Source organism: Sinocyclocheilus anshuiensis, unplaced genomic scaffold (assembly GCF_001515605.1).
Source record: "Sinocyclocheilus anshuiensis isolate Anshui unplaced genomic scaffold, SAMN03320099.WGS_v1.1 scaffold3214, whole genome shotgun sequence".
NCBI lineage: Eukaryota > Metazoa > Chordata > Actinopteri > Cypriniformes > Cyprinidae > Sinocyclocheilus > Sinocyclocheilus anshuiensis.
In genome coordinates, this window is record NW_015538259.1 from 134,926 (window position 1) to 149,207 (window position 14,282).

Sequence of the window (14,282 nt, forward strand, 5' to 3'; positions counted from 1 at the left end):
GATGCTGAAGACTGAAGTAATAGATGCTGAAAATTCAGCCTTGACATTGCAAGAATAAATTACATTTTAAAATATATTCATATAGGAAATAGCTGTTTAAAATTATATAATGTTTGACAACAGTAGTTTTTACTGTACTTTTTGATCAAATAAATTCAGCCTTTCAAACACATAAACAATCTTACCAACCCTAAACGTTTGGACAGTAGTATAGACAATTTCATCCTGTTGACAATAAGTATAAATAACAGTTTTCAAATAGAGAGAGTACCAGTGACTCATTTATAGTGTTCTGAAAGCTTTAAATCATGTTAACATCTCCCTGAACACAACAAGCTCTGTGTAATCCTGGTTTGCCCTATAGAACTCATTTCCTGTTTTATATTTTTCCGCAGGTTTCTCATTCAGCCTGATTCTGGAATCATCTACACTCAGCCCTGGGCCAGTCTGGATGCCGAGGTCAAATCCAAGTATAACTTTTATGGGAAAGCCGAAGACACTGACGGAAAATACAGCCTTGCAGAAGTCTTTGTCACCATTATGGACCTCAATGACCATTCACCAGCATTCAATGAAAACTCTCTAGAGAAGACAATGGTGATTGGTGCACCAGTGAAAATAGAGGTTAGCTATATTTGTTATATTGTATGTTTTGTTTGTTCTTCTAATAGAACACTGGTCAGTTGACTGTGTTTGATTATTTGTAGGCGATTGATGAAGATGCAGAAGAGCCCAATAATGTCATTGAATACTCCATCATGAAGTCTGACCCAGATGACATATTTGACATGGATGCAGACACAGGGGAAATAAAGCTGAAGCCGTACATCAAGTCCATGGACATAGTCCAGAATATCAGCAATCACAAAGACTGTACCTGGTCTGTGGTTGTTCAGGCCAAAGACAGAGGTTCACCATCCTTCAGCACCACCACGGTGGTAAAGATTGACATCACAGAAGCGGTAAGTGGGTCTTTATTAATGCTTTTTTTCTGAGAATCCTATTAGTTTCAAATATGAAAGTATTTATTGTATATAAGAAATTATGATTGCCATTCAAAACAACTCAAGAGACCTTCTCATTTATGCATTTTGACAGTCACGTAATTGCACATGAAAACCAGAAAAGCTATCAGAATATAAATATATCTCTTAAATGCATACAAAAAAAAAATGAATCATGCTGAATTGTAAGCAAACCTCATATAAAATCTAGTATAAGTTTTGTGTTATTCTGTGCTTTACAGATCAAATCCAGAATGATTTCATACTTCTTGAGTCTGAGAACTCGGCCCTGGACTGTTTTGGGGATTTGTTTGAGCACTGTAGTCCTCGCCATCTGTCTGACCATTTTCATATCCACCATAATTTTCTGGAAATCTGTGAAAAAGTCCCGGGTCCAGCCAAGGGGCAAGATCACAAAGATTATTAGGAGGCCCTGACCATCAGACACTTTGACACCGACACCAATACTTAGCATCCTTCTTCATATTTTTCCATCCTTACATGATTTTACTGTTGTTTAAAGGCAAGTGAAAAGTCTGTAAAAGAATACACGAGCACAGTTATTAGGGTGTACTCACACTAGGCGTTTTGAACCGTGCCCGAGCGCGTTTGACCCCCAAAACCTGGTTCGTTTGACTAGTGTGAGTGCTCCATGCCGCGCTCGGGCGCGGTTCGTTTAGCCGGCCCTGGCCCGGTTGGAAGAGGTGGGCCAGGGCACGGTTCGGTTGGGCTCGGGCGTGGTACGCATGCAGTGTGAGCGCTAACCGTGCCAGAGCACAGAACAGATAGTATTTTGTGTGCGCTACTGTCATCATTACGACCGCAAACATATTCTATTACTACTACTGCACTACACTTTTCAATTCATTTAATTTAATCAAGTATATTTAGGTTTATAATGGCTCTGGTTCTTACCTTATTAATGAACAGGAAATGTAGTTTGCGAGTAAAGCTGCAAATTATTTCATTAACGTCAGCTGCTTCCGTAATAATTTTCTGATACATAAGTGAAAATCAGTGCACGGCATAAATGATAAATTAATTATTATTAATTATTCGGCAGAATATTAGCGAAAGTGGTTTTATCCGTTATCTCATACATGACGTAAGCGTGCTCCGGCCCGGAGTGTTTAGTGCAAGTGTGAGTGCAGGCCAGCGGGGGAGTGGGGAGTGGGGATAATCGCGCTCGGTTCAAGGCAATCGTGCCTAGTGTGAGTACACCCTTTCAGAATAATAGCTTTTATTTTGCTCTTATGTGGCTCCAAACAATAGTCCGTTTATCCGTTCAGTCTACATCATACAGTAGATCTTTTTGAGATTATAAAAATGAGGCTGCATGGTCGTAATTCTGGGTGCCTCATTCAACCCTTCTGATCTTGTCTTACTGTGCAACCAGACTCTGTTTTAACATTCAAATCCATTTAGTCTTTAACAGAACTTATAAATCACGAAATTAATTGCCACCAAATCAATTGTTATCAATCTGTTCTCAGCTTTTGAGATGCCATGCAATGCTTTCTAACCCATACAGTATACTGACTCTACATACATTTGACTCAAGTATGCTGTGCTAACTGCTGTTGGCCTCTCTGGGAGTTGAGATGTTTATTTGCCTCACTTTTACCATGTGTCTCTGACCAAACAGCAGGAAGCCTATAGTACATCATTCTTGGGTCCTATGGACTTGATTTCTCTTTGTGCTCTTTTACAGACTCAACTCAAGGGACCTTTGACGTCCTTTTTATTGAAATGTAGGGAAAATCCCATGCAATTCCTAGGCTTGGTCAGTGGTGTCATTACAATCATGGTTTTTGTGACAGTCTTCATCTCTACTGTTATATACATGAGAAATGTCAAGTCCAACAAGATCCTACCCTCCCGTCGCATCATACGAAGGAAGCGTAAACCCCGGAGACGAGATGACTTCCAGCAACCGTTCAGAGAAGAATGCTGTGGAGGTAAGTTTAGAAATGAGGATCTGGAGATCCCTACAGCAGACAATATCAACCGTAACAATAATGTCAAAGGATGTTCACATCGAGCCCCTCCGTCGCCTCCTAACGCCCCTGTCATGCCCCCACCATTGCCAAGTCACTATAGACACGGTGATCGGGAGTGGACAGTACCTACAGTTTCTGCCTCGGTGGCCTCCAAGACAAAGAAAAGATCTCATAGGGGTAAAGACAATCCTGTCAACACAGCACTGGTTTCTGAACTCAAACTTAGACTGGAGCAGAAAAACATGGCAAACCGATACTGATGAAGTGCATGTATATAAATGCCAGTGTTCAATGGAGAGAAAACGTGTTTCTTCTGACAAAAGAGATTTCAGGCAAGATTTGAGCAAGGACCAGATCTCAGCAGGCCAGCTCTGGAAGCTTCTTACTGTACAGTGTCTTTTCTAATACGTGACGAGTTTAGCTGGGATTGCAGGTTGAACCTAGTGGAATTGAGGGAAAGTGTCACTAGCCAAGACTAACACCTTGCTAATACGACGACTCTGTGTACTGCCTCTTCTGGATGGAAAATAATTGGTTAACGTTTACTCTGTTTCACTGACATTTTTATTTATTTATTTATTTTTAACTGTGTATAACTGGCAAGGAGTGTGAGTTTTCATTCTTCAAAATCATGTAGTATGCACTATATTTGTTTTTTTTTTAAATGGGAATAGTTTTTTTTTTTCTTTCAAAAATACAAGTGTCGCTGAGGCCAGTAAATAAATCCATTCTGGGTCTCATATAATATATTTTGGACCTTGAACGAACACTAACAATGCCAAATTCTAAGCATTCATTTGCTGGTTTATTTGGTAAATACATTTTTTTGACTGATGGACCCCTGAAAATCACAAACAGTTGCAATATTATATAATGATTTGAGTAAATAGTTATCTTCCTTTCCTTCAGTGAGGAAAGCCAGTGTTACGTTATCAATTTGTGCAATGTTTCATGTACCTTGTCAGTGTTCATGCAGTTAAGTATTAAATGTCAAATAATTGTTGGAATGATCTCTGTTTATATACAACCTTTTGTAAATAAATTGATATTTATTCAAATGTGTTGTTTCATTTGTATTTATTTGTAGCATAGCACATTTTTAAGGGGGTCCTGTGATATGAAACTGCTTTGTATATCATCTTACAGCTTTGTGTCTGTTGCATTTTATTCAGTGTAATATAGGATTGAGAAAAATTATTTTACTTTAATGCCGCATTTTGTCATATGGGCTGATGGTGCAGTAACTGCAGCTGGTGAATCTTTTTTTTCTCTTTATTTAAAACAGATTTTAAAACCTAAGTTATTTTAGATAATTTTTTTGTTGTTTTTTTTACAAATACATTTTTTTTTTATCAGTAATGTGACTCAAATATTTCAGAAACTTACCATGTGCAGCTGTGATTTGGCTATTTTAGCACGTGCTTGTTCTTTTGGTTCTTAACATGTTCAGATTTGGGGACTTTAATATTTAGAAGACAAATTATGAGTTGTCTTTCTCTGGCTTTCCTAAATCTCTAAACGTGTTTATACATTTAAAGAGACACATGCACTGTAAGCTTTTTAGGTGTGTGCTATTCATCGTTGAAAATGTTTATGACTCTTTCTTCTTTGAAGCACGTAAGACAAAACTGCTGTGATGAGGAAAGTGTTTTCAGATAGTAAAAGCAGCACTGGGAGTAAAAGCACAAATGACATGGAATTATACCCTGTAGGAAGCAAGTAGGATTACTGAGAGGATTACAAACTTGCAAAGTGCGCTGATGGACTGGGATAAAAGAAAAACAGAACATTCAAACCAAGATGCGTACATTTTGACTAATTGATTTTGGAGCCCTCTGGTTAAGGTTACAGAGACCTGTAAAGTCAGAACACTCAAAGTTTAACACTGAAATACATAAAGATCTGTTTTCTTTAAGCACTCTTCCAGTATCAAAAGCATATCCATTAAAACCATTTTCAAACAGTTCCACGCACAGATTTATGAGCATGGGTATAATATACTGTATGCAGAGAACTGTGCTCTGCTGTAGTGACATAGCATGATTGGTTACGTACTGTATGTTTTAATCCTGGTTTAGCAGCACCACAATGGAAAAAAACTAAGCGTAACTGTCAACAAAGCCTGGATTGGTGCAGAGTGGCACGCTTCAGCAGCGCTAAACCTTCAGCCTGATAGTTATTTCATGCATCTTCACAAATCTCTTGAATGAAATTTAAAGCCTTCAATTGCACTGTCCACAATCTATCATACAAAATCAACTACAGAAACACAAGTTCAGAAATATACTTTTATACATTTACTGACAGACAAATATTGCAACTATCACTCATTTTTTTTTAAGAAACAAAGTATAATACTTTAGGACATAACACAATACGGTCATAAAACAATATTTATAACATTTATTTTCCAAAACAGCAACTTAGAGTTATGTTCAAATTAAAGTCAGTTTCAGTTCCTTTAAAGGTCAGTGTATTTCAGTCTTGTATCACTCATTGTTCAGTTTTCATTGTCTGTATATGACATTTTCAGTTTGTTTGCCAAAGTGCTTGCTAGCTGACACCTGTGTCTATTTTAAAAGTAAAGTATTGGGTCCACTGTTGGATCGACATGATATGGAACAGGCATAAAAAAATCCTAATCTGTTTTGTGCTCCTGTGTTCGTATTATGTGCATTAAAATAAATCTGTTACATAAACAATCATACAAGTGCAACTCAACCTAAAATAATTCATAATTTAGATTAAAAATATCATCATCAACCACATATAATAAACTGATCAAAATCAATTTTATATACAGTAGTTGTATTATGAATGTTTCCTATGTTTTGAGCCCTACTAATTGTCACGAGTTGTCAAAGTGCATTTGTTCTCTTCTAAATATAGTTGTACTAGAGATTCAGTGTATTAATGGTCTTTGCTTTTATTCCGTGGATTTGACCAGTTTGTCTGGAAATCCCTGTCCAGCAGCAGCTGATCCATGAGTTCATGACCAGTTGAGACTCTCTTCTGAAGATTGTGGCATCCATAATAAGCATATTAACTTTACTCGGATCTCCACTCAAGCTGGATAAATGTCACAATGTAATTAAATGGAGGCTTGTCTGAATCCTTTCATGGGTATTAATGAGTCTATAGCTGTCTTTGAGTGTGTGGTGTCAGTAAAGCTCAGCTGTCGGTCTTCGTTCATTCTTTGGTTTCTGTATCTTCTCAGCAGACCTTCGTCTGGCTTTCTGCTCTTTGCTGGACTCCTTGCAGAGGCCCTCATCACTGGCAGCTTGGAGACTGTCAAACGTGCCCTGTCTCTCATCAGATGTGGGAGAGCGTTCCGAATGTCTCCTGTTTCTCCACATCTCCGTGCAACGCTCAAAGCAGTTGAACTTGGCATCGGTGGTGCAGGCGTACATTCCCGCGGGCACAGCAAGCACCATGGCAAGTACAATGATGACAATATGAATGAGCTTCTCTCTCTGTTCCATCTCATTGAAATCACTGCCTGTCACAAATACAATGCACTGGCCATTCCGAGGAGCCTGGTTTTTTAGAGTAACACAGATTTCATATTTAGTGGCTGGTAACAGGTCTGTGACAGAGTATGTGTTGATACCTGGCCCAATATATATCTGCTCCTTCTTGAGTGTGTCATATCGGCCAAAATGGATGGTGAACCAGGTTTCAGCTGGATTGTCTGTCACAGCATGCCACTCGACTGTGATGCCATAGACTGTCTGCTTGGCAATACGGATATCAATGTAAACATTTTCCTCAGCGATGGCAGCAGGGAAGCCTGAGGAATGAGACACTGAGCCTTCCGGAGACTTCACATCCAGTAAAACACTGATGGAGGAATTGCCGATGAAGTTGTTGGCAGTGCAGGTGTAAAGCCCTCGATCGGCCGGATGGAGCGAAGGAAGGATCAGCTGAGACTTGATGGTGTCCTCATCCACACGGCTCTGAATCTCTGAACACACAATAAACAGTTTTTGAAACTAAGGACAATTTAATAACAACAACAACATTTTGTTATTATTATAAATAACAATCTGTATAAAAAATAATTTTAAAAATACAAAAATAAAATATATATAAAATATATTATATATTATTTTATAAAATAAATATACAAAATATATTAATAATTTATAAAAAAAAAAAATAATGCATTTATAATGAGTATTATTACTATTCATGATGATGATTATTGTTATATTGATAATTTATAAATCTATGATATATATATATATATATATATGTGTGTGTGTGTGTGTGTGTGTTAATATTTTAATACAATATAAAAAATAATATATTATATTCATATAAATAATAAATATGTATTCATTGCTACATCTCTGACAGTGTCACAATAGACGGTTGGAATTTGCACCAATTTTTTGTTTATAATTTTATTCAAAATAAATGCTACAAAAAACTTTTTTGATACACTCTTTTGAGTGATTTTTAGAAACTTAGAACATAAATATGCTTATATTTTATTTAAACTGAACTGTGTAAGAAGATGAGGTTTAAACATATATGTCATTTTGTAACATACAAAAGGTGGTGTTTTTACACCATTCCCAAGTGTAATAATATCTGTGTGCACTAATTGAGGGTTAAGCACCTAAGTTTTTAAATAAAGATATCTATTTAAGTGAAGACAAACGTGTAACTATGTAAACATCACTTACCACGAAATCCTCGTAGTATCTTAAGACCATATATCCACCGAACAGCAGGTTCAGGTCTGGCCGTGGCAAAGCATGTTAGCGTGATGTTCCGTCCTAACGGCGCGGTGATGTTGGTGTCTGGGGAGCTGACCTCAGGCTTCACACACGTCTTTAGATCGACCTCGTGGAAAAATTTCCCTGCCTTGAATTCGGGGCTAGAGCATGTCAAATATGAGTTCATTAGAATGAACGGTGGACTCAAAGATTTGATGAACTCAATGAAGCCTCCCAGGCGACAGTCGCACAGCCACGGGTTGTCGTGAAGCGCCAGAACAACGTTGGACGCTGTAGGTCGCTCGTGTTTGTTTTCTGTGTAATAGAGAGGCCAGCTCATGAAAACGTCTTTAGAAATGACTGAGAGTTGATTAGAGGACAGATCTAAGTAGGTCAGGCCTGGTAGAAACTTTAGCGCGTGTTCCGGGAGGGCGTCGATGCGGTTGTGCTTCAGGTCCAGGATCTTAAGGTTGGGGGTTTCCTCAAACGCTGTCCATGGTACTGAACTCAGTTTGTTACCCTGCAACCGGAGCTCTGTCAAGTTGCCCAAACCTTCCAGACTTTTGATATTTATGATGGCGATGTCATTGAAGTTCAGCCAGAGATGCTTTAGCAACTTAACATGGGAAAACGCTGCCTTTGGTAGCTCATTTAGCAGTGATTTCTCTATTCGGATTTTAGTTAAATCTTCCGGTATGTCCTCAGGAATGCCGGATAGTGGCGCTTTCATACACGTGAGTGACCTAGAAAAAACATTCCATACTTTCAATTGATTTTTTTTTTTAAAGGTTGGATAACCCGTAACTTTGGATTTATTAAAAATAATACAAAAATGTTTCTGAATTCAAGCTGTCTAGCAGAGGTTTTCAATTTCTCTGGAAAAATGCTTGGCATGGCAGTAATGGCAGTACTATCAGGGACAGCAATTCTAAAAAAAGTTATAATAAAATAAAATATAAAAGCACATATGCATATATATATATATATATAACCAATATTTTATTCCTTTAACAAAAGAGGCAAAAAAGTTCCTCTAATCATACATATATTCATATTTACAAACTATAACTCTCACATATATACTATAGCTAGCCCTGTTCTCAACACAAAAACAATCTTTGCTCAATGCCACTGCTGACGTCTGTTAATAGCCTACTGTGTACTGAAAGGAGCTGCAACTAACCTCCCATAACGGTCAGTCCCACAGGAGCATCCTGGAAAACACTCTGAGCTGATATGACTTAATAAAAGAAAGAAAACAATCAAATGAAATATAATCGAGGCATCCATAGTCTCCTATAACGTTGTATCCGCTCCGTGTCTGCTCACGACATGACTGCAGGTAGAGTTGAGCAAAGCCTATTATCGGTAATCCTTGACGTACCCCGTGAGAGACTGATTGGAACTTAATTGTAGATCTGACCTACTATTGTTGTTTTAAAAAGAGACTAAATGTAACACTTTTTTAATATATATACAAAATTTATTTTGAAGCGTAAATGGGTACTAAGCAACCTGGGACACAAAAGTTCTGAATGGTTCAGGTGGCACAAGTTTCACATGGCAAACTGAAATAATGTCACATACACAATGATGACAATGTTGGTGCATACACTGTAAAAAATGTTTTTTCAAAGTTATAAATAAAGATTATCGGAGTGTGGCTTATGAGAAAATATTATTTTTGTCTTTCTATTCCAAAATGTAATGTTCAATTCAATGTGTTACTTGCTGTTTCAGAAACTTACTTCCAATTTCTAAGTGAAAACTGTTTCTACACCAGTTTTTTTTTCCAGTGTATGAAAATCCCAACTAATATGTTTCCATTACAGTTACACTAATGACTATGTGTAATATGAACAAACTGTGGAAATGAATCCCCAATTCCTTATGTAATAATAGTATTATTAGATATTAATAGATTTTTTCCACATATACAAATAAACAACAAATCATATGAACATTTCCCTTTGAATCAGTTCCTCCTAGCACTGTCTGAAGGGGTAAAAGTCCATATCTACATGTTCCTGGGATTGCTCAGCCACAACCCCACCACCAGCCAAAGGCTTAGTTTAGAACCAAGTCCAAAAGCACATTAACAAAGAGCAACTTTACCAAGACAACATAAAAGTCTTCACTTCTGCACTTTGTTACTTATGCTAAGTATCCTGAAGCTTCTTCACGGATGGCCAGTCATGTACTGCTGGTACAGATTATGTGCACTCAGGTACTGCGGCTGGGCCTGGATACTGTGATGGCTGTGTGGTGGAATTGTGGCTGAGGGATATTGTCAGCAGAAGTATTCGTTGGGCTGTCCCTCAATCTTAGCCGTGGACTCCGAGTCTAGGCTGGACCGGGCCGACAGCAGTCTGTTGGACTCCTCTGCATTCAGTCTGTTGAGATATTCCCCTTCCAAGCCTTTGGCCTTGGTGCTGGGAGACAGAGTCTCAAACGTAACATACGAGTCCTGAATGTCTTTGGACTTTTTGCCCAGAAACTTCTTAATTTTCCTCTTAAGTGCCCCGCAGCACACGATCACAGTCAGAGGCACGGCTATCACGCAGGCAACCGTGATTACTACTACATTAATGAGCTTTTGGGTTCCATTAGCGCTTGCTGCTGCATCTGTTGAGAAGATTACACACTGCTCCTTTTTGGGGATCAGCCCCTTGACGCACACGCAGGCGATGTATTTGGTTTTTGGAACCAGTCCCTCGATGATGATCCGGTTGTTGCCTGGACTGACGTTAATTCTGCGCATATCCCGCTCGCCAAACACAGCGTAGAGTACACTGAAAGCGGTCGTGTTCTTGGCAGTCGGTGCCCTCCAGTTCAGACACACAGTGTAGTCCGTATCGCCAATCACTTTCACAGAGCGCACAACCCTGTCAGGGTCTTGCTGCAGAGAGGATGTGTTCGCGGCCAGGTTGCTCAGATTGGTCTCTAGGAACCCGTCAGGACTGGCCGTTTGGGTATTTGTCCGGCTGTTAGCGGCATTGTCGCTTTCCATACCTGGATATGGGCCTGTGTAGCTCACGGTGGCAACGAGTGGTAGCGCATTGTTGGGAGTTGGGGAAACATACGTGGCGATGTGTTTTTCTTGATAGGCTGCCTTGACTATTGGGTTCGGCTTTTTGGATTTCACTTTGGTTTTTGGATCCACAGTCAGATTCTCAGCTTTGGGTGCGTCACTTATGATCAAAGAAATGACAGCTTCTGCACTCCCTGCATAATTTGTTGCTTTGCAGATGTATTTTCCCGTGTCACGATAGGACACTGCAGGCACGCTTAAAATAGACCAAACGATTCCCTCCTTCGAATTCTCCAGTTGAGCTGCAAAATTTAAAGGAAAAAAGCAGAACGCTTGAGTACATTCACTCAAAATGCAAGAACTAATTAGTATTGTGTAATCACAGTGCATTGTTGTGTCCGCGCCAGCAGTGTAATCACTGTGCATTAGCACTTCTGGCTAATGCTGCTTAGCCGCCCGCCACTGTGCTGACTCACCTGTCCCATTCAGTGGCTTCCCATCTGCCCTTCTCCAGGCCAGCTCGGGGATGGGAACTCCAATGGTTCCACATCGCAGCAAGACATTGTTGCCCACTGCGCTTCTCACCCGGGCTACGGCCGTGTGGACACGAGGCCCCTGGCAGCGCCGGAGCTCAGCATCGCTAAACAGAACTCCAGAGAGGCTCTCTGGATCTGCGCACCTCAGCCTCGTGTCAATGAAAGCCACCGACAGACTGGGAGACTTCTGGAACTGGACCAGGTCGTATAATCGACAATCGCACAACCAAGGGTTGTCATGAAGACCTGGGGCAAAACAAATGATCAGTGGCAAGTTACAACAAAACTCTTAAATTAAGAAAACCTTTATGATTGTAATAAAAAGTTCGAATTTTGAGAGAATTTCCTCTAAAAGGTTTCTTAAGAAATTAAGGGATTTTTTTCTTTTTTTTTTGTATTTTATTAATTTTTTTAATGTATTTATATAAAAAATATATACACTGAAAAAAATTGGTGCAGGATTTACTTTGAAACGATTTTCAGTCAGAAATTACTAGTAAATTTCACAAATAATTGCAAAGAAAAGGCAAGTAACACTGAATTAAACAGGACATTTTTAAGTAGAAAAACAGACATATAATCTATATAAATAATTAAATATACAAATATATCAAATAAATAATAACCTCAATATATTAAATTAAGAAAATAAGACAAAGGAAATACTTACCAAGAATCATTTTTGAACTTTCTGCTCCCTGGATGGGTTTGACAGTCAACCAAGTATTGAGGACCTCAGATGGCACTGTCAGCAGATTATTGCTAGATAAATCCAGGTAGGTTACATTTTTTATTTAGGGAGCAGCCTCAGACGGTACTGAGGAGAGCTGGTTGTTGTGTATATCGAGTAGCCTCAGACTGGGCATGTCCATGAGGGATTCCCACGGAAACGAAGTGAGCGAATTTCCATCGAGCCTTAGTTCCTCTAAACTGTACAAACCCTGAAAACTGTCCGAGTTGAGAGAGGACAAAACGTTAAAAGACATCCAAAGGAATTCTAAGTTAGAGAGGTAACTAAAAGCCTCGCTCGGAATCCGCTTGATGGCAGTCTTTTCAATCCGAAGTTTCGAGGTGTCGCCTGGGAACGTGGCGGGCAACAGGGAAATCTCGCGATCGTTGCAAATCACGCTCCTGCAAAACGCATTAGAAACAAGAATAAAGAGCGATAATCAGGGATTTGAAAGCAAGCGCACACGGATCTTTAAAACCAGCGGGCTTTGACTGACGCTACAAATGCTTGTAAAAAAAAAATCACAAATCAAAAGTTATTATTTGCGTCAAAATGTACCCATATTGAGCAATGAAAATTAAAGATCTTTGAATTTAAATGTCATATTCATATTTTAAAACTCTAAGTGATACTAAAAAATAAGAATAAGTAAATACCTTCAGTGTGTAAATATATCCTAAACTGTATTACGCACATTATGTAGCCAGAATGTGAAATGCGCAAAAATCAATAATGCACAAGTGCACCACATTTCAAGTGGGTAAAAATGCATAGCATGAATTAAATAGGCTACAGTTGAGATAATAAAACAAGGCTCACCTGGCTCTTGATCCATCACTCCGGTTATGATAAAAGCAGCTGCATTGGGAAGGACAGGTGCTCCGAACAAGTGGAAAGCCACCAGATGCCAGTAGGAGACCCAATAGGACAGTAAGAGACATTTCGCTACTCATGTCAACAAAACACCGCCGACCGTAGTTTTAATGAAAAAGCACCCACTTGCAATTATGGGGAAAATAACCAGCATGTCATCGTCGCAGTCCCATAGTGATCTGAGTGCTACGAGTCCAGCAGATAAAAAGGACAGATAAGGATTAGCGAAATCACGCGCGTTATGTTCATTTAGATGAGGACGCATCTTGGAATCTGATAGGCTACACAGAGATACAGCTGTTAATTATAGGGAGGAAATATTTCTGAATTGGCCATAATGTTGAATGCCCATCCCCCATCCAGCTCTCTTTCAAACCATCCTCACCTGACAGCCAAACTAAGAAATCTGTTGCATCACTTCTAGATTGTGTAAGAGCTGACGATACTTTTGGACGCTGGTCTGTTCTGGCTGTACCAGTCACTATCGCCTAGGTACTGTATTCTTGCACTGAACAAAGGGGAGACCAGGGAGTGTTTTGTTTCAACATCTGTTAAAAAAATAAAACAATATTTATTTCTATGTTGTAAATAATATTTCCATATTTGCCTGCTATAAAATTAGTTTATCGATCCTTCCTTGTAATTATTAATGTGCAATGTCAGCATGAGAGTTGCCAGACTAAGGACATCCAAGTTTGTGCACAGCTATGGTTGAGTGGCATGTCAGATAGGATTTTTAAAATATTTTCCTTCATGTAATCCTGTTAGGCCTTGGCTGACAGGCAGCTTGCTCTTTCTAAGAGCCTGTTGTTAGGGTTTATAAATACTATGTTATTAATTGTTGTTAATATTATGTTCTTAATAGACAGATACAAGCCAATGTAAGAAAAAAATTAACAAAATATCTTAACATCATGAGCTCAAAACAGTTAAAAAAAAAAAAAAGAAAAGTGCAGGAATGATAATAAATATTTTAAAATCTTTCTTGAATTTCTGGAATAAGTGCCAAATGCAGAGGAGTTAAAATTTTCCACACATTTTCTTTCTGAAAGGGTTACATGTAAATATTTCCTTGGTATAAAACTGGTATGGCGTGTCTCTGTTTAATGAGACTGTGTTCCTGTAACTGTTGGACCACAAGAGTTATTTTTGCCAGAAGCCTATTTGCTTGTGCTACTGTAGGTTTGTAAACACAACATGGGTTGAACCTTGGACTCAGGTCATCTGTTCTTTAGTGCCAAGTTGTAAATATAAAACAGAATTTCTCTACTCATGAGCTTAAGGCAATAAAAGAAAATTTGCAACGTGTTATTTATAGTTTTAAATAATTCATTTTTAATTATTAGTTTGTTTTGAAAAGTGTGCAATAAGTTATTCTAATATC

The 14,282-nt window shown here is 38.7% G+C and overlaps 3 protein-coding genes across 3 annotated transcripts in view; 1 reads left to right on the forward strand and 2 right to left on the reverse strand.

Annotated features, from left to right (window-relative positions):
• Window positions 1–3,835, forward strand: part of LOC107683738 (cadherin-related family member 1-like) — a 13,859-nt gene extending 10,024 nt beyond the window's left edge. The window contains exons 17-19 of the mRNA XM_016479802.1: window positions 396–624; window positions 708–962; window positions 2,716–3,835. Coding sequence (XP_016335288.1) covers window positions 396–624; window positions 708–962; window positions 2,716–3,264 — 1,033 coding nt within the window. The 3' untranslated portion in view covers window positions 3,265–3,835. The remainder of the gene's footprint in view (window positions 1–395; window positions 625–707; window positions 963–2,715) is intronic.
• A 1,606-nt stretch (window positions 3,836–5,441) lies between these two features.
• Window positions 5,442–9,443, reverse strand: lrit2 (leucine-rich repeat, immunoglobulin-like and transmembrane domains 2). The gene is made up of 3 exons (XM_016479799.1): window positions 8,912–9,443; window positions 7,696–8,471; window positions 5,442–6,968 (listed from the first exon to the last, which is right to left on the reverse strand). Exons 1-3 carry the CDS (start codon window positions 9,016–9,018, stop codon window positions 6,166–6,168), a joined length of 1,686 nt encoding a protein of 561 aa, XP_016335285.1. The 5' UTR covers window positions 9,019–9,443; the 3' UTR covers window positions 5,442–6,165.
• A 419-nt stretch (window positions 9,444–9,862) lies between these two features.
• LOC107683736 (leucine-rich repeat, immunoglobulin-like domain and transmembrane domain-containing protein 1) lies at window positions 9,863–13,381 on the reverse strand. Its single transcript, XM_016479800.1, has 4 exons — window positions 12,845–13,381; window positions 11,966–12,426; window positions 11,236–11,541; window positions 9,863–11,061 (listed from the first exon to the last, which is right to left on the reverse strand). The coding sequence occupies exons 2-4, from the start codon at window positions 11,973–11,975 to the stop codon at window positions 10,019–10,021; spliced, it is 1,359 nt and encodes a 452-aa protein (XP_016335286.1). The 5' UTR covers window positions 11,976–12,426; window positions 12,845–13,381; the 3' UTR covers window positions 9,863–10,018.
• Between the last annotated feature and the right edge of the window lie 901 nt (window positions 13,382–14,282).